Consider the following 24,315-nt stretch of genomic DNA (forward strand, 5'->3'; position numbering starts at 1 on the left):
AGAGGTACCTTAGACTTGACCCACTTCATTCCCAACTCCAGCAAGACCGGGGAGAGGTCCGACAAATATCTTGGTTGATAAGTTATACCCCCCACCTTTCTACCCACTTCAGAGGATAGAAACCAGTAATACAGTCTGCTGGAAGTGCCTGTGGCTGGGGTGTAGCAAGAGAACTGTTTCCTTGTGGGATGACGTTCCCGCCACATATCCCAAAGTTGTTACCCTTGCAATATTCCCTGGAGAACCTATATCATCTTTGGCTTTGAATGAATTCTAGGGGGATCCCTATCTAATGTACCGTCTATTACACAATTAAAGTCCCCAGTCAACATTATTGGAGTCTCAAGGTACGGGGAGGGCGCCTCAAAGAGACCGCTAAAAAAGGAAGAACAGTTATCATTCGGGGCATAGACATTTATAATACATATTTATGAGCCATCAAGTCTCCCATGCAGTATAACATATCGCCCATTAGTATCAATCACATGATGTAAATGTTGGAACGGGACTCCCGGTGCCACCCATATGAGGGCACCTCTTGCAAACCCAGAGTAGGAGGTGGCGTCGAGCTGCGCCCGCCACCTTTTCCTCAGACATTAGATTGAGTCACCCCAAAATGTGAGTTTCTTGGAGACATGCCACCGACACTTCATACCTCTTTAAATAGGTGAATATTTGTCTATGTTTGTCAAATGCAGCGATGCCTCGTCCATTCCACGTAAGTAGCTTGGTCATGGTGGACGCCAAAGCACACCCCCATCAGTACTCCTCCCAGGATAATCCCGCCCATCACTCAAGAAATTGAGCGGTGTCCCCCACCCATTCAGCAATTGGTAATCTTTAAGCTATTCCTCATGAAGGAAAGTCTGGTTATCCTAACATTGAACTACCCAAACATCCCCCTGGGCAAGATCACATTTCCCTCCCTGGCAAACCCACGCTCGGTGAAGGCATGTAGATGCTGACCCATTTCCCTCTATTGTGCCTTCAGCAAGTGCAAACTGATATAACTATAAAAAATACAACACCACATTTGTGCACATTACTACCCACCCCACCCTGTTCCAAAGAAGTGAGTGGTGAGCCACCGAGGTGCGAGGCCGAGCCTCTAACTTCATCGACAGGCACCAGTCACTAGGGGGGCATGCCTCAGTCATTCGATACAATGTGTGTGGAAAAAGTTTGTGATGCAATCAACCCTTCCCATCACACTCCGACCCCCATAATAGTTCGATCTTACCAAGCAGTAGTGTCCACAAATATTTCAGATCGAATGTCCCGGTTATTAGTCCCCATTACTAGTCTGTATCAGGCATCAGTGTCCTCGCTTACGTTACTGTTCAACGGGCGTCCTGGTGATGGAGCCCTAGAGTCTGGGACGACGTCAGAGGCCTGCAAGGTGCCATTCGCGCAGACCGTAATCTTACTGGGGCTGCGACTCTTGGCACTGTTCTGAGAGTGCTTCTGCAGTTGACGGCTCCTAGATGGGTTCCGGGAGCCAGGTTTACTAGGCGTTATCGTGGAGGGGACCAAGCAGGGACCCAGAGGGCCTTATGCATCTAGCCAGTCAGTTGTTTCTCTTGCTGTGAAAAAAACAGTACTTTGCCATTATTTTCCACTCTCAGTTTGGCTGGGTAAAAACGTCTATATTTAAGGTTTAAGACCTGCAGGCGGCACTTCACAGCCAAAAAAGAGCATCTTTGTTCCTGCACCCGCTGGGTGTAGTCCGGATATATCGCTATATAGTGTCCTTCATAATGTAGCTAGCCTTTATTACGAGATAGTTGCAGTATACAATCCCTATCCTGGAAATTGAGAAAGCGGGCTATGATGGTTCTGGGAGGTGCCCCTGGTTTTGGGGGCGGCACAAGCGCCCTATGTGCCCTCTCGACTGTAAAGTACTTCGAGAGCCCCCAGGGGGCCGAGACACCCATCAGCCACTCTTTGAGGAACAACTCCGCAGTTGGACCTTCTGCCTTTTCCGGGAATCCAATAAAGTGGAGTTTGTTCCTCTGCGTCTTCAGCCTGATCGCCTAGGCACACTAGTTTTTCTGGAGGGTAATCACAGTGTCTCTGAGGCTATGCAACTCCGTCTGCATTGTGTCCACTATCCAATCTATGGTCGTAACACTCTCCGGAATTTTCCACAGGTCGCAAAGAAGCAGATTAACATCAATAGTGACAGATTCAATCTTATTTTTCAGTTCGTCACTTGTAGCATAAATAGCTGTGAGTATTTCTGCGATATATGGAGGTCTGTCATCAGTTTGTGGTGGACCATCCGTTGCCATGGGCATTGGTATCGCAGAGGCTCCCCGGTCCATGGAGAGCGGCTGGGCGTAGTTTGATATCTTGTTAGATTGAGCTGCCTTGTCTCCTTTATCTTTCACAATCATGCAACAGGGCGTGCATTTCAAGGAGATAGAGACCAAAGTTATAGCCGAATTTTCTTTTGTGGCCTCTGCCTCGGCAGTGCACAGCAGGGTTATCTGTCCCCAAAGCCTATTAATAGTTGCTCTTCAAATCTCCCCCTGGTAACCATATTCTTGGGAGTATTCCAGCGGCCGCTGGTTTATCACACTATGGGGTTCAGCCCCCGGTCCATTTAGCAGGACCCCCAACCAAGAGCTCTCCGCCGCCCGAGAGCCCCGTACAAATCCAGCCCCCGGGCCGACGCCAACATACAAACTGAGACTCAGTCACCGTGTAACAATGATCCAACCTCCCCTACTTGGAGCCCCCAACATCAGATCCTGATGAGCTCTCTTGCCGTTGACTGCACCACCGCAGTCCGTCTTTGACCCGTTTGGGGTAGCCGTATGCTCAGTCAAAGTAGGCCCCAGGATCAGGCTCCGGCCCTTTGGGTGGACCTTCACTCACCAGGAGAAATGGTCCGATTGTAGCAAGGCCGCCATGGGCTGGTGGCGTGAGCAGGGTCCTTCCTCGCGATGCAAGGACCAGGGTGCCAGACAGCAAAGACTCGCACGCAACGCCGGTGCGCCGCAGGCCTCCAGAGCGTGCAGCTCTCCAGCAGGCTGCACCGCTCATACCTACGTCACGGATGTTTTTCGCATTGTAATCAAGGCGGCAGGTACCTCGGGGATGACCCGATGTAATTTCAGTCCCTCCAAGTCGCCAGATAGTTAGATGTCCAACTTTCCTTCCATCGGCCGTCTGACCCTGTCGGTGAGCAGAAATCCGGAAATATGGCCACGCGGCTCCGGCGACTCACGGGGAGATTGCACGGTTCGCTGTCGTATGGAGCACTCAAACTCAGTATGCAGGGCCCCCCACGTAGATGAAGGGGTTCAGAGAGTTTGTTGTATGTGGATTATTGATTTTCCACTGCCAGGATGTTGACGGATGCAGAGAGGATGGGAGCTCTCGTCAAGCACGTCTACTCCGCCATCTTGCTTGGCCACGCCCCCAAAGTGACAATAATACGTACTTAAAGTCTACTGGGTTGCCTCCCCAATGTATCTCATATACACATCAATCTGTATAAAAAACAACCATAACCGCTTTAAAAACGTTTTTATTTAAATTAAGTTCTAGTTCATGACAGACCATGTGTGGAAGAGGAGTCAGTCTTCATTCAATTTCACTCCAACCTGAACAGCTTCTGACTAAAAACACTTTTGAATTGCTTATAGTTTTCTAGCAGCTAATATACACCTGCTCACTAAGCTCTCTGAACGGTTAGAACGCTGGCTATGCATGTACACAAAGGTACACTGCCAAAAGGCCCTTCAAAGCTGCATGTTCTCCCGTCCGCTGCTGTACACTGGCAGGCACTTACAGAGTATGTCTGAACTTTTCAAAAGAGCAGAAATACCTCTACAGCCAAGGTTCCATTTCTCAGTAGGCAGCATGTACTTTGTCATAAGCAGCAAGTCTTAACATTTATGCAATCCTGGTCTTTGTCACCTTTTGACACAAAGCCCTTGCATGGTCTCCTTGTTTGGCCATACCAATTTCGTTACTATTCCGGTCTCATCACTGCTGAGAGCTCTGATTTCACATTACCTATCTATATGTGAATATAGCCTAGGTCTTAAAAATGGTGTGTAGTCGCTCTCATATTTAAACATGCAGTTACAGAGGAAAGTAGATGTGCTGAGTTCATATAGTATGTGCCTGTTTGGGTACTTGTTATGTATTATTGTTGAGGTCCACTCATAGAAATATCTTGGAGGATCCCAGGCCTCCCTTTGAGATTAAATGGGGTCCACAGATGTCAATTATTTAAGAACCACTATCTTGGAGCATCAGAACTAAACTCTCAGCCTCGCACAATATAATATTACAAAGATCAGGCCTATTACTGATACCAAATACAGAGTGGCCGTTGGGTCTGCACCTTTCAAGCATGAGTTTCTTCAACTAGCTTTTTCAGCCATTGTCTTGACAGTGTTATTTCACATCTTGGCTCACATAGGCATACATGTCTTAGAGGCGTGGCTTATGAGCTGATGATGGTGGACGCATGAGCCGAGAGCTCCACGCCAGCCGAATAAATTATCCTGTACACCAAGGTGACGGCCCGGGCCAGGGGGGCACCGCTGGGGACCCGACCTGCCGGAGGTACCCCAGGGGACAATCCAGCTCCTTCGGGGTCTGCGGGAGTCTGAGGGGCGAAGCGGCAATGGAATGTTTCCGGCCGTGGCCTGCGCAAGATGGCGGCCTGAGGTCTTTTCGGTCCGAACGGAGAGGCGACGAGCCTGGCCAGGAGCGCAGAAGGCGCAGAACCCTGCCTGTGGCGGACTGTGGCCCTTGGTGCAGCATCGGCGGCCCGTGGCTTGGTGGGTGGCTGAAGAGTGAAGCGGACCTATGTTGGCCGGACCACCGCGGGCTGCGCCTCATCCGCACCTGCAGGCTGGGACGGAGCAAGTCCGACTGCAGTGGAGGGCTGTTCACGGTGGCTGATATTCCCTGGCCGGAGGAGAGCGGTGGTGTAGCCTGAGATGCCCCGGCAGGCTGAGACAGGCAGGAAGGCGCAGCGCCTCGATGAGTCACACCGGAAGGGGGACAGCGTCGCTGAAGTGCAGGCTTGGGGCTGACTCCACTGCGGAGTGAGGCGGTGGCAGCCTGAGCCTTGATTGGAGGCCTGGTGGGACAGAGCAAGCTGCGGGCGGGCCCGGAGGCCTACAGTGAAGACCCGGGCCTGCGCAAAGGCCGCTGGAAGCGGGAGTGGAGCGTGCTCCACCCAGTGAGGACCCGTGGCTGGGTTGGAGTGTGGAGTGGCCTTGCCCTGCCTTGGGACCCCGTGCACACGCCTGTGACAGCGCCTAGGAACCAGGTGGAAGCGGCCTGGCTCATGCTCGACACAGGAGTGTGTCCCCTGGCTGGGGGGAAACAGTCGAAGACCCAGTGGTGACATAGCATAGCAAGGAGCCCTTGAGAAGACCTGCGAACCGGGTGCACTGACCGGAAGTGGGGAAAAACGGCCATGGGCAGTAGACGGCTAGCTGTTTGGGTGGATGGGAAGTGCAGAGGCGATTGGGAGTGGCCCCCGGGAGATAGTGAGGTCCAGGAACACAGGTGGTAAAGACTTGGGGCTGAGTGAGGTCCCTGGCTTCTACTACGGGACACAGCCCTGCCGCAGAGCAATAAGGAGGTGCAGAAGAGGTGTGTGGCCCCAGCTGAACTTGCCAAGTGATTAAGCCATTGCCAGTGAGTCTGGTTCTAGGGTCTGGGCTCAGGCGATACGTGTGCAGGACATTGGCGTGGTACCCAAGCGCAGTGGGCCAGAGGACCCCGGAACTATAGCGGTGAGGGTCGCTTTTGTAAGGCGCAGGGTGCAGTGATAAACCATCCACAACATAGGGACATTGCGACCCCGCACTGGAGAGGCGTGTAGCTGGCACTCTGGCAGCTGCTTCCCGACCGCCTAGAGAGGGGCGAACCAGATCTTCCATTGGCTATTATACCCCCCTGGCGATGGGAAAACCCAAAAGGAAACAGGTGGGGCCTCCCCCAGACCATGAGGACACTGCACCTGACCAGGTGCACAAGGAGCCGGAGAGTGAACCCTCAGACATCCCTGTCCAGCAGCACCTGGCTAAAATACTAGCAGCCATTGCGGATACCAAGGCGACACTACACCAGGACATCAGCACAGTAACAGTGGGCCTCGGGCTGCTGAGGACGAAGCATGCCAAACTGGCGGACAGGGTAAAGCAGACCAAATCCTCCCTGGTAGTTATTACCCCGGCGCAACAGTCTTTGACCAGTCAGATGGGAAATTATCCAACAGAGTAGCTGTATTGGAACGGAGAGCCGAGGACGCTGAGGGGCGGAACTGTAGGAATAATGTGAGAGTCCTGGGTTTGCAGGAAGGAGTGGAGGGCAACGATATGATCCAGTACTTGGAGGGTTGGCTCCGCGAGGTGGTCGCACCGGACGGCTTGTCCCAGTTTAACACCTTCGAGAGAGCGTTCCAGCCAGGCCGCCAGCCCCGGGGAGGCCCCCGAGCTTGGTGGTGGCCATGCTGCTCCACTTCAAAGACAGAGATGCGCTATTGGGAGCTAAAATAAACCGAGCCCGTCACAGACTGAAAAGAAACGAGCGGAGGCATTACAGGCAGTGGCAGTCATGATGCAGGGCCGGCAAACATCATCGGAAAGAGGCACAGGTTCGAAGAAAGGGACTGATGAATCGGACCCGGACACATCCCGTAGTGGGAGTGTTACGCTGCCAGATGTGAACCCAAGCACGGCTGATGAGATTCTCTAAACTGTGGGACGTTGACTCAGGTTTCCACCTATTTCTCCTGCGCCGCCTTCTCTTCTGGTGCTGTCTCCCCCCCTGCTTTTCATTACTGCGCCTTCTCTTTTTGCTTAGGGCTCTGAGGAGGGTGGTGAGGGTGGCCGGGTGCGCTCCCGGGTGTAGGCCGGACCGGCCAACCAAGGCTGACACGTTCTGGGCGAATATTGGTGCTTCTGTTGGGCGCCTGTGGTGATTGCCATGCTCCCTCTAGGTCCTAGCTTTGCAGCTCTGGGCCTTCACTTGTTGATGCAGTTTTGTCTGCGGTTTGTGAGGACAGCCGTTGCTTGACCGTCCTGGGGTCGGGGAGTTGTCCTATTGGGGATGTTTTTTCTTGCTTATTTTTTGTGCATGCAGAGGGGGGCGGAGATGTGAAGCCTGGAGGGTTGACAGTTGGAGGTGCAGTGGGGTGGGTGAGGGGGATGTGGGACCATTCTAATCAATGCATAATCAATTCAAGTTCATTACATGGAACATACGGGAATGGGGTCCATGGCTAAACAATATAAGATATATGTGTTTTTGAAGAGGAGAGATGTGCATGTAGCTTTCTTGCAAGAGACCCATTTGACTAGTGGCGAACTGGATAAACTACGCAGGAGGTGGAGAGTTCGGATTTATGCCACTACTTACTCTGCTTTTTCTAGGGGAGTATTAATATGGGTGAAGCCAGGGGTTCCCTTTGAACACACCTGCACTAAGGTTGACAGTGAAGGCAGGTTCGTTCTGGTAACATGGAGGTAGGCTGGGAGAGAGGTGATGTTTGGGAGTGTGTACGCACCAAATGTAGATCAGCTGGCGTTCCTCACCTCCCTCTCGGCTCAGCTGGTTGACTACGTGGGGGGACACACTGTCATTGAAGGTGATTTTATTTGTGTGGCGGATACTGCCGCAGACAGATCACATCCCCCCCCCCCCCCTACTGGGGTTACAGACGCACTGGGTCGCAACGGGGTTTCGGAGCTGGATAAGTCATTGGGGCCTAAAGGATATCTTGAGGATACAGCATGCGAAAGATAGGGAATACTCTTATTTATCCCCCATGCACCAAGTACACACCAGGTTAGACACTTTTTTGTGCACACCAGACCTCAGCACGTCCGTTACGCACACAGAGTATCTGGGTAGGACCCTTTCGGACCACAGTCTCCTGTTGTTGACACATCAGCTCCTTGGGAGAAGGCCCCCGATCCCGCTGTGGAGATTGAACCCGCATGCGTTAGAAGATGCACCTTTCCGAGATTCCCTGAAGGCTCTCATTGAGACGTATTTTTTAGTTAATACCGAGTCAGCGTCCTCTGTATTAGTGGAATGGGATGCATTTAAGGTGGTGGTGAGGGGTCATTGCCAAGGACAATCAATCGGTGTGCAGCGGGAATTTAGGCAGGAGTTATTGGATATGGAATCTCTGATTCTGCAACTGGACAATGTTCAGGGGCTGGAGGCTAACTTTGCAGAGCATCTGCAAGAGGCCCACGCTAGCTATAGCGGAGCGTTAGAAAGGCTGAGGTGGCACAGGTATCGAGAATATCTCAACAGGGTGCAGAAAGAAGAGGGGAGGGCCGGTCGTCTATTGGTGTGGTTGATTAAGCCCGAAAGCAGAGGAGCATCGATCATGCCGGTTCAGAAAGACACCGGGGAGTTGCTCCATGACCCCAACGCCATTAATACCCTGTTTCGCACTTTTTACGAGAAATTATATACTAGCCCCGGGCCGGTCTCTCGTTCTGACATTCTGGATTTTCTGGAAGAGTTGCCATTGCAGACTCTGGACAAGCAGGTGCAGGATGACTTGGGTGGCCCAGTGACTCTGCAAGAGGTCAGGGCTACTATCGCGGACATGGCAAAAGGGAAGACACCGGGTCCGAATGGACTTCTGGCAGAGTTTTATGTAGCATACGTGGATCAATTGGCGCCAAGATTGGTGACCCTGTATGCAAAGTCCTTACACCAGGATGCCCTACCTGAGTCGACCCAGAGTGCGTTGATGATACCCCTCCCCAAGTCTAAGGAGGACAACGCTCCAGTAACGGAGTACCGACCACTCTCAAAGCTCAACCTTGATTTCAAAGTCCTTAGTAAAATATTGGCGGTCAGATTGCTCCCGCATATGCACACCATCATTCATGCAGATCAGATCGGCTTTATCCCCTCCCGTAATACCTCCTATAATCTGTGCAGGCTGTATTATGTTCTGTTTCATGAAGAGTCGAGATCCATGCCCTGGGCGGCTGCTCTGTCAGTTGACCTGCAGAAGGCCTTTGACACAGTCGGATGAGAGTACCTTTTTGAGCCTATGCTGCGGCTGGGCCTTGGGGAGGGATGGGTGAAGTGGGTTCAACTGTTGTATGTCTCGCCTACTGCATGGGTTAAGACCAGGAAATCAGTAGTCTCCCAATACCACATACAGTGGGGGACTCGGCAGGGGTGCCCCCTTTGGCCCCTGTTGTTTGTACTGGCGATCTAACCCCTTGCAGAGTTGATCCAGCAGGGTGGAACAGGAATAGGTCTTAAGAGTAGACGGGCAAATGCATATGATCTCATTGTATGTTGATGATCAGTTAGTATACCTGGAGGCAGCAGTGCCTGGTACCTTAACTGCGCTTACACTACTGGAGCGATTTGAGGCGCTGTCGAGCTTGAGGGTTAACAAGAAAAAGACCTACTTGTTTCCTCTGGGATGTCCGACACCTCGGCCAATAGGTCTACCACCCGACATCAATTGGGCCCCCATTCATTAAAATATCCTGGGATACATGTTTTTCATTCCCTGGAAGATCTGAGGAAATGGAACCTGGATATGGCGCTACGGTCTCTCCGGACAGGTGTACACTTCTGGTACACTTTGCAGCTGCCTATCATGGCGAGTCTCTCTTTGCTCAAGATGGTCATGCTGCTGAGATTGCTGTACTTTTTGTTAATTTGCCGACCCGGAGGCCCCGGGGATGGTTCAGTCCTTTGAATACCCTGGTGAGGGACCTGATCGGGGGGGATGATAGACAACTGGTTTCCCTGCAGAGGTTACAACGCCCAATGGAGAAGCGAGGCCAGGGAGTGCCAGATTTTGAACTGTATATGTTGGCTGCCCAGCTACAGTGTCTGGCGCAGTGGATGGAAGGGGTGAATGCGGAGGGAACCTGGCTAATGGAACTGAATATGCTACTTACCAGTATGCATCTGTTCTTGGCATGTAGGGCTGCTGACATTCATATCTGTGCATAGATCGCCGCCTAGTGTTGGGTCCGGATGTTTGCACGTTGTTGTCCTGGAAGAGTCTTCGAAGTATCCTGAGATAGGTGACTCCTCCTCTGGACCACAGTGCGCATGGGTATCCTCTCCATCCTCAGATTGTTTTTCGCCATTGTGGCAGTGATGGAGTAGATACAGAAAGTGATGACCATGCTATACAGTAATTCTGAGAGCTGCAGCTGCTACAGGCGCCGGGGAGGAGGGTGGGCGATATGAATGTCAGCAGCCCTACATGCCAAGAACAGATGCATACTGGTAAGTAGCATATTCAGTTCGAGGCATGTGGGCTGCTGAATTCATATCTGTGCATAGAATACATAGCAGTACCTCCTATTAGCGGCGGCCACCAGTGCCAGCTGCAGCGGTCTGAAAAAGAGTTTTGAGAACAGCCTGACCTACAGCTGCCTGCTGTTTTGAGTGTACATCTACACAGTAGTGTTTGGTAAATGTATGTATAGTGGACCATGTGGCTGCTCTACATATTTCCTGTAAAGGAATGTTTCCCAGGAAAGCCATGGACGCCCCTAACTTACGTGTTGAGTGGGCTCGTGGGGGAATGTGCATTTAGCCTTTTGATAGCAAATTTGAATACATTTAACGATCCATCTGGCTATACCTGCTTTGGAGATGGCGTTGCCTTTGTGTTGTGGAGAAAAGGCAACGAAAAGTTGTTTTGTCTTCTTAAAGTCTTTAGTTCTGTCTATATAGTACATGAGGGCTCTTTTGACATCTAGTGTATGGAGCATTCTTTCAGCGACATTTTGTGGATTCTGAAAGAAAACAGGCAGTTCAATAGTTTGATTCATGTGGAACTGCGATATTACTTTAGGCATGAATTTGGGGTTGGTACGTAGTACGACCCTGTTTGCGTAAACCTGTATGAATGGCTCTTGAATGGTTAGTGCCTGGAGTTCACTAACTCTTCTTAACGAAGTGATTGCCACTAGGAAAGCTACTTTCCAGGTGAGGAATTGAATCTCACATGAGTGGAGAGGTTCGAAGGGTGGACCCATCAGTCGGTTGAGAACCAAGTTGAGGTTCCACACCGGTGCTGGTGGGTGTCTTGGGGGAATTACTCGTTTAAGTCCCTCCAAGAAAGCTTTGATGGCAGGCACTCTGAATAAAGAGAGGGGCTGCCTGTTCTGGAGATAGGCTGCTATTGCGGTCAAATGGATACGTATTGAGGTGTATGCCAGATTGCATCGGTATAGGTGTAAGAGGTAACAGATTATGTTTTGAATGGATGCGTCTAGCGGGTTAATGTCATTTTGTTGCAATAAATAACAAACCTCTTCCATTTAGCTGCATAGCAAGCTCTGGTAGTGGGTCTCCTGGCCTCCTTAATGATCTCCATACAGTCAGGTGGCAGGTTTAGGTAGCCAAACTCTAAGACTTCAGGAGCCAGATTGCCAGGTTCAGCTGTTGCGGATCTGGGTGCTGAATTTCGCCATGGTTCTGCGTTAAGAGTGCAGGTTTGATCCGCAGCCTTTGATGCGGCACCACGGAAAGTTCTAGAAAGGTGGTGTACCATGGCGGCGCGCCCATGTGGGAGCAACTAGGATGAGTGTCAGTGAGTGCTGTCGCAGTTTGCGTGCCACCAGCGGTATTAATGGTGCTGGGGGAAAAGCTTACGTAAATCTGCCGGACCAGTTCATCCATATCGCATTGCCCTGCGACTGTGGATGTGGGAAACTGGCGGCAAAGCTTTGGCATTTTGCGTTTTCGTTTGTGGCGAATAGGTCTATCTCCGGATGACCCCACTGTTGGAAGTACGGTTGGAGTACTGACGGGTGTAACTCCCACTCGTGCATCTGGTGGCTGTGTCTGCTGAGCAGATCCGCCATCTGGTTGTCCTTGCCGGGGAGGTTTTCCGCCATGAGGAATATGTTCCTCTGAATGGCCCTCTTCCACATGCTCTGAGCCAGATGAGACAACTGTGGAGAGTGTGTTCCTCCCTGCTTCTGTATGTAGTACATGGCAGTCATGTTGTCCGTCCGGATCAACACGACTTTGTTGCACAAGTGTACTTTGAATGCCTTCATTGCCAGGAAGATTGCAATCAGTTCCAGAAGGTTGATGTGCATCTTCTTTTGTTGTATTGTCCATAGTCCCTGCACTGTGTAATTGAGTACATGAGCTCCCCATCCCTGGAGAGACGCGTCCGCCGTCAGTATTATTTGTGGAACAGGCTCTTGGAACGGTCGGCCCTTGCAAAGGTTTTGTGGATTCCACCAATGCAGAGAGTTGTATGCCCGACCGCTCACCAACACTAGGTCTTTTAATTGCCCGTGAGCCTGATTCCATTGACGTGCCAAGCACTCCTGAAGCGGGCGCATATGTAGTCTCGCGTATGTGACTATGAAAATGCAGGAGGCCATCATGCCTATCAACTGCATGAACACTCGCGCAGGAAGGGAGTGTTGAGGTTTGAACTTTGAGATCAGCATTTGCATGCTGTTGATCGTTGATCCTCACTAAATTTGGCTGAGCTGTGGCTGCCAGAGTGTCTATGGTCGCACCCAGGTACTGTTGTACGTGTGCGGGTTGGAGATGTGATTTTGGGTAATTTAGTGAGAATCCCAGACTGTGAAGAAGGTGAATGGTGAGGGACATGTGGCTGGCACATTGCTGGGCTGACTTTGCCTGAACAAGCCAGTCGTCCAGGTAAGGGTAGACGTGAATGTGTTGTCTCCGTAGATGTGCAGCCACTGTAGCTAGGCACTTGGTGAAAACTCTGGGTGCTGTTGTCACACCGAAGGGGAGGACTTTGAATTGGTAGTGCTGTCCCTGAATAGTGAACCTGAGATATTTCCTGTGTGACGGGTGTATGGGTATGTGGAAGTACGCATCTTTGAGGTCTAGTGTGGCTAGGAAGTCTCCCTGGCTGAGCAGCGGCAGCGGGAGAACCTGCTGTAGGGTGAGCATATGGAAATGCTCTGAGAGAATGTAGTGGTTGAGGGGTCTCAGGTCTAGTATAGGTCTGAGCGACCCGTCCTTTTTTGGGATTAGGAAGTACAGAGAGTACACCCCTGTCCCCTGCTGGTTGAAGGGCACGACCTCTATTGCACCTTTTTGCAGCATACTTAGCACTTCCTGCTGCAATAATGCTAAGTGCTCTGCGGACATAGGACGGTGCTTTGGCGGTATGGTGGGTGGAGTGGAGGTTAATTCGAGACAGTAACCGTGCTGGATAATATCCCTGACCCACATGTCCGTGGTGATGGTATTCCACGTGGACAGGAACCGCTGGAGTCTCCCCCCGACAGGTGTTATGTGGTCGGGGGGAAGGGAGAGGGCGTCACTGTTTGTTCTTGGGTGAGGACCTGGTGTTGTCGTAACCGCGTCCTCTGCCCTTGGTGCTGGAGCCACGATATCCACCTCTGTTGTTTTTATCGTAGGTACTCTGTGTGCCCCCTTTATTGTATGTCTGCTGTGACCCCTGTCCTCTAGCTGCTCCCCTATTCCCGGGGCGACGAAAGGAGCCACAACGAAATGTCTGCGTTTGCAGAGCCCCCATTGACTTTGCAGTGTCAGTGTCCTTTTTTATCTTTTCTAAGGTGGTGTCAACTTCTGGTCCGAATAAGTAGTCGGGGTTGACAGGCTGATTTAGGATGTTGTTTTGAATCTCAGGTTTGAATCCGGAGATTCTTAACCAAGCGTGTCGGCGTAACATGACGCTGGTGTTTATCGCCCTCGCAGCTGTGTCGGCAGCATCTAGTGCGCACTTAATGGATGCGTTTGTAAGAAGTTGTCCCTCTCTGATGAGGAGCTCCGCTGCCTCTTTGTATTCGTCTGGCAGATGTTGGAGTAGTGACTCTAGCGTGTCGTAGTGTGAACGATCGTAGCGAGCCAGGAGGGCCTGTGTATTGGCAATGCGCCAGATGTTTGCTGCTTGAGCTGCAATCCTCTTGCCTGAGGTCTCCAGCACCTTGGGACTCTTTGTCTGGGGGAGGAGCATCACCAGTTGTTTGCGAGTGCGCTCGTTTGCGAGCGTTAGCAACCACCATGGAGTCCAGAGGTAACTGACCTCTAATGTACATAGGGTCCCCGGGCGCAGGTTTGTATTTTTTTTCAATCCTGGGGTTCAGCACCCGTGCCCTGGTTGTTTCCTTGAAAATGTCCTTGCTGGCTTGAGAACACCTTTCAACATGGGCATAGTCTTGACAGTCCTCTCAGAGGAGGCGAAAGTGTCCACCAAGAAGTCGTCCTCAACTGTGTCAGAGTGGAGTTGCACTCCATGATTGGCTGCAGCACGTTCTATGAGGGCATTGAAGGCAGCAGTGTCCTCTGTGGGAGATGTTTTTGCGCCGTAAAGCTGCGTGTCCTGGGTATCTGTTGTGGCACCCGGGTCTGCAGGGTCATCCCAAGCTTGATCTGGGTCCTGCTGCTCCTCAGGATCTATATCCCTAGGGTAGGTGGTATCATCACCCATGTAATCCTCCATTTCGTCCGTGTCGGAGGGCGTCGGAGAAAAGGACTGGGGATCCGGATAGGAGGTATGCAGGCGTTCGTATAGAACCGGTTCCGATTCTGCTGGCAGTTTCTGCTTTAGAGGGATTCTGTAAGAGTCCAAGGCCTGCTCTGGTGTGACCTTCCGTTTTCGGAGCATGAGTCTGCCGGTGTCGGCGTCGATGAATTGGGACGGTGAAGGCTCAGTAGGAGAGTGTCCAGTAGATGGGGACCTTGTCTGGCGGACACGTGTTCAGATCTCGAACATCTTTGGCGCCGTGGACGGCGGCAAACCAAAAGTGATGTTGGTTTGTGCCGAAGGTGCCTGTGGAGCTTTTTTCGGGTTGGGGCCCGACGTGGACTGGAGGGCTGCCTGTTCTCTGATGCGTTGCAATGACGCCGCAACTTGTCGCACCGAGAACGCCGAAGGTTCTTTGGTGCTGAGTGGTTCTGCAGAGGTAGGCGTGGACTGCTTCGGAGCCACAGGGTCATCGATTCGAGGAGAGGTAGTAGCGGTCGACGGAGTCGATGACTTGACCCTTGTCGCTGCCTTCGAAGTGGACTCCGATGGGGCGGCCATTTTAACTTTGGTGGTCGGGGCCGATTGCTTCGGTGCCGGGGGCCGAGGCGCTTTTGTGGTACCGATGGCCTTCCTTTTCGGGTCGGTACCGACATCCGCTGCAGCGAGTTCGGCGCCGAAATCCCTTTTAGTGCGTTCGGAGCCGATGGTCTGGGCTGGCGTCGAAGGAGTGGAGGTCTTCGAGGGCTTCGAGCCGACCACTGCTAGTTTCACTTTCGGTTTCTGTGGAACCGGTGCGACGATTGGTTTCGGTTTCGTTGAAGGGAAACCAGTCTTTTTCGGTAATAATGGCTCTTGCTGGATGTTCGAGGCCGGGCCCGAAGGCGGGGCCGAAGAACTGCGGGGTTGATCTCGGGTAAGGCCCGGAGGCGATACCTTGACCGGAGCCGTAGAATGACGCACTTTGATAGCCTCCGTTTCGACGGGTAGGCCCTGCTCTTCACCAGAGCTATCTTCTTCGGCCCCAAAGGCCTCATCGTAGTCTCCTACCTCATCGTCGGCTTCTTCCATGTGAAAAAGCGCTTCATCGGCGTCTTCCGATCGGGAATCGTGTTCGGAAGCGGGGCTGGAGTTCATGTCTTCCACGCTTTCAACATCCTCGTCCTCGGTGCTGAAGATGTGGGCCGGGGCCGGTGCCGATTGCTGTGCTTCCAATCTCGCTGCCCGTCGATTCCGGAGAGTCTTCTTGGATCGGAATCGGGCACAGGCCATACATTTCGATTCGTCGTGATCCGGCGAGAGGCATTTGTTGCACACCGGGTGGACGTCGATATGTGGATATTTGGCGTGGCAAACAGGACACCGTTTGAATGGGGTCCTCGATTCCATCGTCGATGTAAGGTCGATGGTCGGATTAAACGGATCCGAAAAACTTGAAGAAGTTTGCTAAACTAAGCAAGAAAGCTGTCGATACCGAGCGGGAACAGTACCGACGAAAACTAAAGGCCTTTTGGCCTTAAACTAAATTTTCCTAACTTGAGCTAAGATAAGCACATCCGAACCCAATGGCGGAAAAAAACAATCTGAGGATGGAGAGGATGCCCATGCGCACTGTGGTCCAGGGGAGGAGTCACCTATCTCAGGATACTTCGAAGACTCTTCCAGGACAACAACGTGCAAACATCCGGACCCAACACTAGGCGGCGATCTATGCACAGATATGAATTCAGCAGCCCACATGCCTCGAACTCAACGGTGACCCGGATTTATTGTTGGTCAAATTATTGAGACCGGCAGTCAGCGTTCCGTACAAGTCAGTGAGGCAGCTTACACCCACACACACCTGGAAACGCCATGTGCGTAAGCTGGGCGGGACCCCATGGTATTCCCCCACACTGCCCTTGGTTGGGCTACCCCATGGTGACCCCCTGACGGTGTTCACGACGGAGCAGTTGGAGGCATGGACAGAGGCAGGTTTAGACACAGTGGATGATTGTTATCAAGATGGCTCACTTATCCCGTTTGCAGACCTGATGGATAACTACGGCCTTTCTCCCGGTCAATTCCTGCCGTATGAAGCTTAGGTTCACACCTTTGGACAGTTATGGTGAGGAGGCAGGGAGGAGCCTGCGACTCACCCGGTACTACATGCGCTGAATACATTGGGTACAGCAGGGTACCAAGTGAAATGGCACCACGTAGCTTTGGTTGCCACGGCTACTGGTCCCATGGTGGAACTCCAGAGTAAGTGGGAAAGGGCGATAGACAGGGAATTCACGGATGGAGAATGGGGTAAGGTGCTAAGATTTCACAAGAAAATATCGAGGAACACCAGGCTTAAATATACACAATTCAACTATATGCATATGGTGTATATGACACCTCATAGACTCAATGTTACATGGGGGTGAGATGCGGAAGTGCCCGTGGTGTGCTTACGTGGATGCCGGTTTCATGCACATGATATGGAGTTGCGGCGTATTACAAGTGTACTGGGAAGGAATTCTGACTAAGATAAAAGATGCACTGGGGAGGGACCTGGCGCTGTCTATAGAAGTCTGTTCGTTAGGGATCTTCCCACGTCCTCCTAAATGGAAGGTGGGGAATTGATTCATAGACCTGGCCTTGGGCCTAGCTAAGAGACGGATTGCACTAGTGTGGAAATCCACTATGGGGCTGCAGGTGGCCTGTTGGAACAGTGAGGTTGTTAGTTGACCGAGAGCAGAAGCCAGAGCCTTGAGCGAGGGGCATCCGGAGAAGGCGGATAGCGGATTTATGGAAGGAAGTACTGGCAAACTGGGAAAATCCGGAGCAAGCATGAAATATTAGTGAGCAGTCGGAGTGTGGTATCGAGTGATCCGCACTTGTTCGCACAGATGGGCCTGGTAAAAGAGGATTGAGACATGCACAGCCTCTCACTTACGGGAGGGTGGACAAGCGGCCCTAGTGGTGGGGAAACATAAGCAGTAGGTGAGGGAACAGTGCCTGTGGAAGGGAAGCCTCTCTCCTCCACCTCCCCCTTGCTCTCTCCAGATGACACATACACGGTGCGGAATACACTTCGTAATTGCTGAGACCCATATCTGCACCCTCAGAATCAGACGCCCCCTTGTCCCCCTTGGCATGCAGAGTTTTCTTTGTTTTCTATTTTTGTTTCTTCGGTTTATTTTTCACTTCATTGGATTATATGTTCAAGTTCAACTGACTGCGAGTACAATCGTGAAGGACAGTACCTGAACCCAGGTCTGGGGCCGGAGGCGCTCACCGCGACAGGGCAAGGAAGCAGCGTTAGACAGGGGTCATAATAGTCGCCTGCTGGGGCGGTGGGCTAGGGCGCGCATAAGGATTGGCAGCTACTAAGATCACACATGAGATTGAGGACGTTACGCCCTGACCCCGGATTGAAATTGAAATGTGTGTTAAGCTGTCTAAGTAATAAATATGACCTACACCGAAATTTGTTTTTTGCAAATACTGTATTGTGCAAAATGTAAAAAAAAAAAAAAGTTAATAAAAATATGTTTTAAAAAAGGTATTCACCTCTCACCTACCCCTAATGGATGTTTATGTGCATCTTTACAACTCTACCCAAGTCCCTGCATTGAATACAGCGAGGACTAATTTACTATAGCCCTCTCGGTCCACTCCTGTTGGCTCCCTCCAGAGAATTGCTCTCAAAGTTTCAACACTACTTGCGTTAGTACATTAAATCCAACCTATTGGTTTGGCCAATACTTTTGAGTCACACTGCAACTCAAGAGGTGGTATTTGCGTTTTGGATAGTAAAACTAAACACACAAGAGAGTCCTTCAAGAAGCTAATACTTAGATAAACGTTGTCACTTTCCTCAAACACCATTAATCAAACTGAACCATCTAGTTACTCTTGTCCCACCCATCTTACCTTTGACATATATATTATATATATCATTTGGCATAATAAAGAAGCCTGGAAAGAGTGGTACAGTGCTATTTTCTGATGCAAAGTTAAAAAAAATTTTTTTTTAAAAAGAAGCCTGAAAAGAACACGGTTTTCATGATAACGGGACAGAAAACCCAGATGATTACAAAACAACTTTCTTGCAGCTCAGCATTTAACAGAATGTGAAATGTCCAAGTTATTCACTTGCAGTACTAACCTCAAGAAGAAAAACACATTTCTTGTTCAAATAAAATATTTGGCAATTGTGCATGGATTCAAAATGTAGTCTTTGAGCTATGCTAACATATCAAGTGCCCCCATTCACGTAAATGGCTCGCAGTATGAAATTTCCTCTTCAAATATTCAATAAAAGAAATTAGTAACTTACATGAAACAATACTTTTGCAGCTTGATACTACTCTAGCTTCAGAGGCTTTGCATTATATAATCAGGTTGGATTATCGAAACCATTTAAAAAAAACTTTTTATAACATTTTTGGTGTCGACCATTGCTGATCTATATGACTGCCAATCCATGGACTTGACTTGCTATATCAGGAACTTTGGCAATATTTTAACATGAACTGTTGATCATGCTAAGTAGCTGAACTATATATTCCATTAGTTGAAATTGTCTAATCACTTTATTCATTTTCATCAGCAAGAACACCAAAGACCAAGGCAGAAAAAAAATCAGTACAGAGTGAGCAATCTTCAGGCACACGCTAATGTCACTAATGAAAAATAATCTAAATAAGTCCTTTCTAAGTCTTTGAGATATCATGGCATGGTCTGACATTTGGTCCAGAGGATGCACGGAAGCTAGAAAGTGTTCTAGCATCGTCACTGACTTAAATCAGTTAAATACAGCTGTTGAACAACTTGTCAGTAGTCAACACATGTAAATGGGAACTCTGTCCTGGTTTTCGTTTTTTGTTTTAATAAATACTTCAGACACCTCATCACGCCTTTTACTTTGTTTTCCAGTTGTGTCTGGTGTAGAAAGACTTCTGAAAGTCTTTCAGTCCTGATACATTTAACTCCCTAGTTTGGTCCTCCTTTAGTCCAAGGCCACTCATGGTAGCAGCAAGTGTCCTGCCAGGTGCACTGGCTGGACCGAAACACCCCCACAGCAATTTTTAAATCTCAGATTGACCTAAAACAAAGTAAATAGCCCCAAGGAAGTACCCCAGACATGGACTATTATTTCAAAAACAATATGACATGAGCTCCCTTTTAGAATCTTGTAGATCTCGGATGTTAGGACCGGCCCACTACTGGTGGCCACTGTAAGTATAAAGAAATGGTTAAAGACTACAGATACTGTGACCGTCATCTTATGTTGAGGATAACACCATCCAAGCATAAGGAAGTGTCGCTACGTGGTGAGAAGAAACTAAGACCATGTTAACTTTGATGTCTTGTCACAACTTTTCAACAGTGTTAGGCTTGTCACCGTCCAATTGATTGTGTGAAGGAAGAGAAGTGGTGTAGTTCCAAGCAGGTTTTTAAGCGTACCTTTTTGAAAGTATTCTGTTTGCTGCCACCTCGGTCCACATTCTCATTGTGCAGGATGTCCAGAGCTGTCTCCCTCTCCTTCAACTTCAGCGACTCAATCTCTGTTTTCAGCTCATTGAGCTGCTCTTGAAGGTGCTTGCTCTTCTCCATGTACTCAACTCTGTGGAAACACACAATCATAGCATAAAACCATGAATAGACAGTATGAACAACAGAGGGTCAAAGTGTACACCTGGACTGCAGCCTAAGCACGAGGAAGTCCTCAACTTCAAGTGAAAGTAAGCCTATGAATGCGCCTGGGGACAGGGCTTCACAATGCTTGAATCCAAAGAACATAGGGGTCAAATGATTCACTTGGAGGAACTAAGATAATTCACTGGAGCACAAGGACCATTAGTGGGGCAGGTTTAGGGTGTGGGAGTCTGATGCAGCGTGGAAATGTTGTGAGCACACAGAACACAACTCTGGTTGCAAGACTCTGGGTGCATCCCTAAATAGATGGCAACACTTTATGGAACCGAGCCTGGGCTGGGCCACTAAATGAGGTCCAAAATAGGCAGAAGCAGCTACTGCAAGCCTGACAAAGGCGGAACAACTAATGTCACCCTGGCACTGGCATGTAGCTGGTGTGGGGTAAAACGGTAGAAGCACCGTATGGCCTTAATAGAGTAGTCTATTTAGAACCAGATATGCATAATCTGTCTCAGGCAGGAAAGACTGAGGTAATTAAAATCATTAGTGAAATGTAGAACCACAAACATCTGCTGAAACCCACAAGTTACATGATTATATGGCACCCATTATAGGACTAGACACAGCTGAGAGCATACTGTATGACCTACAGGCACAAGCTTTTAACAGCAGTTGAGAAAACCTGGCACAGATATCCAGACACTGTAGCAAGATGAATGGACAAGACTCTGGCAGATGGCCTGGAGTGGCACAGCAAGAGCCGAGCACCCTGTGCAACCTTTCATTATTAGGAGCAAGAGGTGTCACTTGCCAAATGTGCAATGATGCACAAGGGAGGAAATCACTATGCTACTTACTTCTCTTTCTCTATCTCCATGGACAGCCTCTTCATGTCTGTGTCCTTGAAGTCGAAAGACAGAGTCTCACCCATCAAACTGAAGTTTGGGATGTCAGCAGGAAGAGATGGAGGGGTAGAGTTCACAGGCTGTAATCAACATACCATATGTTAGAGAAAAGCTAAGAAATCTCATTGCACAAATAGGAAGTGATTTGTTAATGGGCCTTCCTCAGTGAAAGCTACACAGGAGTGATTCAAAAATATAAAGTATGTGAAAGGAGAGCTATGCCATAATACTACAACATAAGAGCAGCACAACAACCAAATGAAACCATAGAGAACCCAATATTACAACTTTGCTGATTTAAAGTCGGAAAACCAAGATAACCAGAATGGGGCAGGCTGCCCTATTAAGGCTTCCTATTTCTACGCTTACTCTCGAAGCACAGATGTGACATACTCAGCAGCTACGATTTTGATTTTCCTATGCCAAGACTTCTTTTAAAAAATGACAGTTTTTATCCTAATCAGTTCTAGGGGGTGGTTATGCTTCACACATTAAAGTTTCAGATAAAATGTTAAATATTAAATTTGGATCTCAGTGTACATATTTAAATTGCTTATCAAATTGTAAACTATGAAAGGTGGCGGAAATTAAGCTCTTACAAAGGAAGTCTGGGTAAACGGACTGGTGATCCTTTTCTTTTTACTGGTCACAACAGTTACTGTAAACGGACTACTATAACATAAATGGCTTTTTCAAACCTTTTTTTAATTTAAAACAAAACCTATTAATGATAATCCTGCACATTTGTTTTCCAACTTTTACCAGAATATCACCTGTACGAAGTAGAGAGTTTGGCAATGGAAATGTCCAGTATTGGTATCAAGCGATCCTAAATTAAAGTAAATAGTAGAATGACGAACCCTCTCTGCTACAGTTACACGTGTAGATTCTGTCCTCCTTCCCCTTACAGTGCTATCTCCTTGAAGTGTTATGTTTGTCTCTTGAAAAGGATGTACTCCTCTTGCAAAAGGCAATATCTTCATCATATGCCCAACCCCTATTTTCCATCAGTGTCTGCAGCAATATACATGTGTGGAGCTATTTGAGAATAAGCTCTGCACACTCATTCTAACTTCATTAATGTTACTGTTCAGTTAGTCACAAAAAAGATTTCTTGACGCTAGGGGGTGCCAGCGTGCCTGGCTCCAAGATAGCCACACTACTGTGAAGCTCCTTGTGCCGGGCTACTAATCTGTCATTAATTAGGCAGCTGGGGTGATAAAAAGCCAGCTAATTATTAAGAAGCATACATGGAATTGCGGGGGATCCAAGCAAGCCACAAATTAGGTGGAAAAGAGTGGGTGGATGACTAAACGGCGACAAGGTGAAATCCACAACACGCCTAGGTCGTGCGGCGGTGCCAGGAGGAGTGCGGCCTGGGAGGGCAGGCTGCCGGAGCACTGAATGTCCATGGACTGTGGTTGGGAAATGCAGGGGTGCAGCCCAAGTCCTAGCTACACCAGGGCCTGCCCAAGCTCCCCGGTAGAGGAAACACGCCCCGGGGGCAGGCCCTGCCTCTGGTGCCGATGGTGAGACGCCTGAAAGGCGTGCACCGCTTCGGGGGAAGAGAGAAGGTTAAACAGGGCACTGCGCCCTGGGCAGCCAGGAGAAGAAGGCAAACCCTCTGTGACGAGAGGGCACATCCTTGGTATCGTGTGTCCCTTTGGCAAAATAGTTTCAAGTTCAAGTTTATTATTATTGCGCAGGTAATTAAAACCACTGCAACCAATTAAGAAGTTAAAAAGCATGAAATAACAGTACAATGCCAGGTACAATTAAAACACTAAAAAGCAAGAATAGCGGTACAATGCCAGGTACAATTAAAACACTAAAAAGCATGAATAGCGGTACAATGTCAAATACGCCACAGTCACAATTTACCATATGTGCGGTGTCTATGCTACCAAGTCTTCATAGTTACACAGCATACCCTGCGCAGATGAACATTTATTTTGAAGGTAAGATACAATTTTCTGGATGGACTTCCTAGTGTTCATAATTGCATTGTGTTGGAACTCAACAATTTCATATAAATGTTCGAAAAATGCAGTGACACTTTGGGGCACGGAGTGCCCAAACGGTTACTAAAGTCAAAATGAAGTGTATGCTAGAGCTGGCCCCCCTAGTTTACATAAGTCCGGCAGCAGTAAATTTGTTCCCCAAATGTCTAAGTTCAAGGGGGATAGCAGGGCTCAGGGTTCGTCTGTCCAAGTGCTAAGTTAAATGCGTATTAGCAGCAAGGTGTAGTCAGGCCAGTTTATTCAGTGGCTGCCATCCCATTGTCTGTGTAGACTTTTGGACACTATTGTGCAGATTTGCAAGGATTGGCAAAGCAGAGGAGGAACAACAGTGTACCACCAACGGAGTGGCCAGAAAAATCCCATATGCTCCCCCCTGAAGTGAGAGGGCCTGAGTGGAGGGGATTGTATGATCTCCCTCGGCCCTCGACATCGGAAGTGAACTGGAGTAGCCACAATCTGTGTGCGTGGGCCACACAGGGCCATAATCACTCATTTTGCCTGGTAAACCCGGAGGTGCAGCCCCCCGGGCTACTGCCGATTAGAAGCACAGTGTGTGCTGGCTAGGAGGGCCCTACAAAAAAATGAACACACAGAGCTGACCCTGCACCATGGGGATAGGGGCTGTAAAACAAGCCAAACTCCCCTTCGAGGCGCGGAACACCAGCAGGGTCCAATCAACGGGACAGAACACCCACATCTACTGAAGGGGGGCAGGATGAGGAGGGAATGGACAAAGTCTATCCTACTACAAAAGAAGAAAAGCCTCACATCCATAGATGGAAAATGAGACCGTCGGGGTGAATAAAATGACTAACACCCTTAACAAACACAAGAAACAGATTACAGCTGTAGAGTCTCGCATTTCCACCGTGGAGGATGACACAGTTGGGCATGGTGAAAAACTTAGACATGGCAAAAGTTTTGGAACTCAAAGCTAAAAATGAGGACTTACAAGCACACTCCAGGCATAATAAGAAACTAGTTACTTACCTGTAACTTTGGTTCTCCAGTATTGGTAACTTTCATAGATTCCCATAGCTTGTATCATTCCCCGGAATGGGAGTCTCGGTATCCAAAATAACATAGAAGTAGGTACAAAAGAGAAAGAAAAAAGGCCTAGGCCTCATTCCCTTTTGTAGCATATCTACCTCTTTTTGTAAAAGTGACCAAAATAAAGCAACAACCAATCAGGTTAGCCTCACCCCACAGAACCTTCCTGAGAGAACCTCAGAGCCTCAGATTTTCGTAGCTGTTGTGTAACAGTACAACCAAACCT

General features: G+C 49.3%; 1 protein-coding gene across 2 annotated transcripts in view; it reads right to left on the bottom strand.

Annotated features, from left to right (window-relative positions):
- The window catches only part of NF2 (NF2, moesin-ezrin-radixin like (MERLIN) tumor suppressor), a 635,344-nt gene that overhangs the window by 183,274 nt on the left and 427,755 nt on the right, over nt 1-24,315 (bottom strand). For both annotated transcript variants that reach the window (XM_085636353.1, XM_085636354.1), the window contains exons 14-15: nt 20,971-21,098; nt 19,922-20,081 (exon numbers count right to left, since the gene is read on the bottom strand). In XM_085636353.1, coding sequence (XP_085492479.1) covers nt 19,922-20,081; nt 20,971-21,098 — 288 coding nt within the window. The remainder of the gene's footprint in view (nt 1-19,921; nt 20,082-20,970; nt 21,099-24,315) is intronic.

This window comes from Triturus cristatus, chromosome 11 (assembly GCF_964204655.1).
Source record: "Triturus cristatus chromosome 11, aTriCri1.1, whole genome shotgun sequence".
NCBI lineage: Eukaryota > Metazoa > Chordata > Amphibia > Caudata > Salamandridae > Triturus > Triturus cristatus.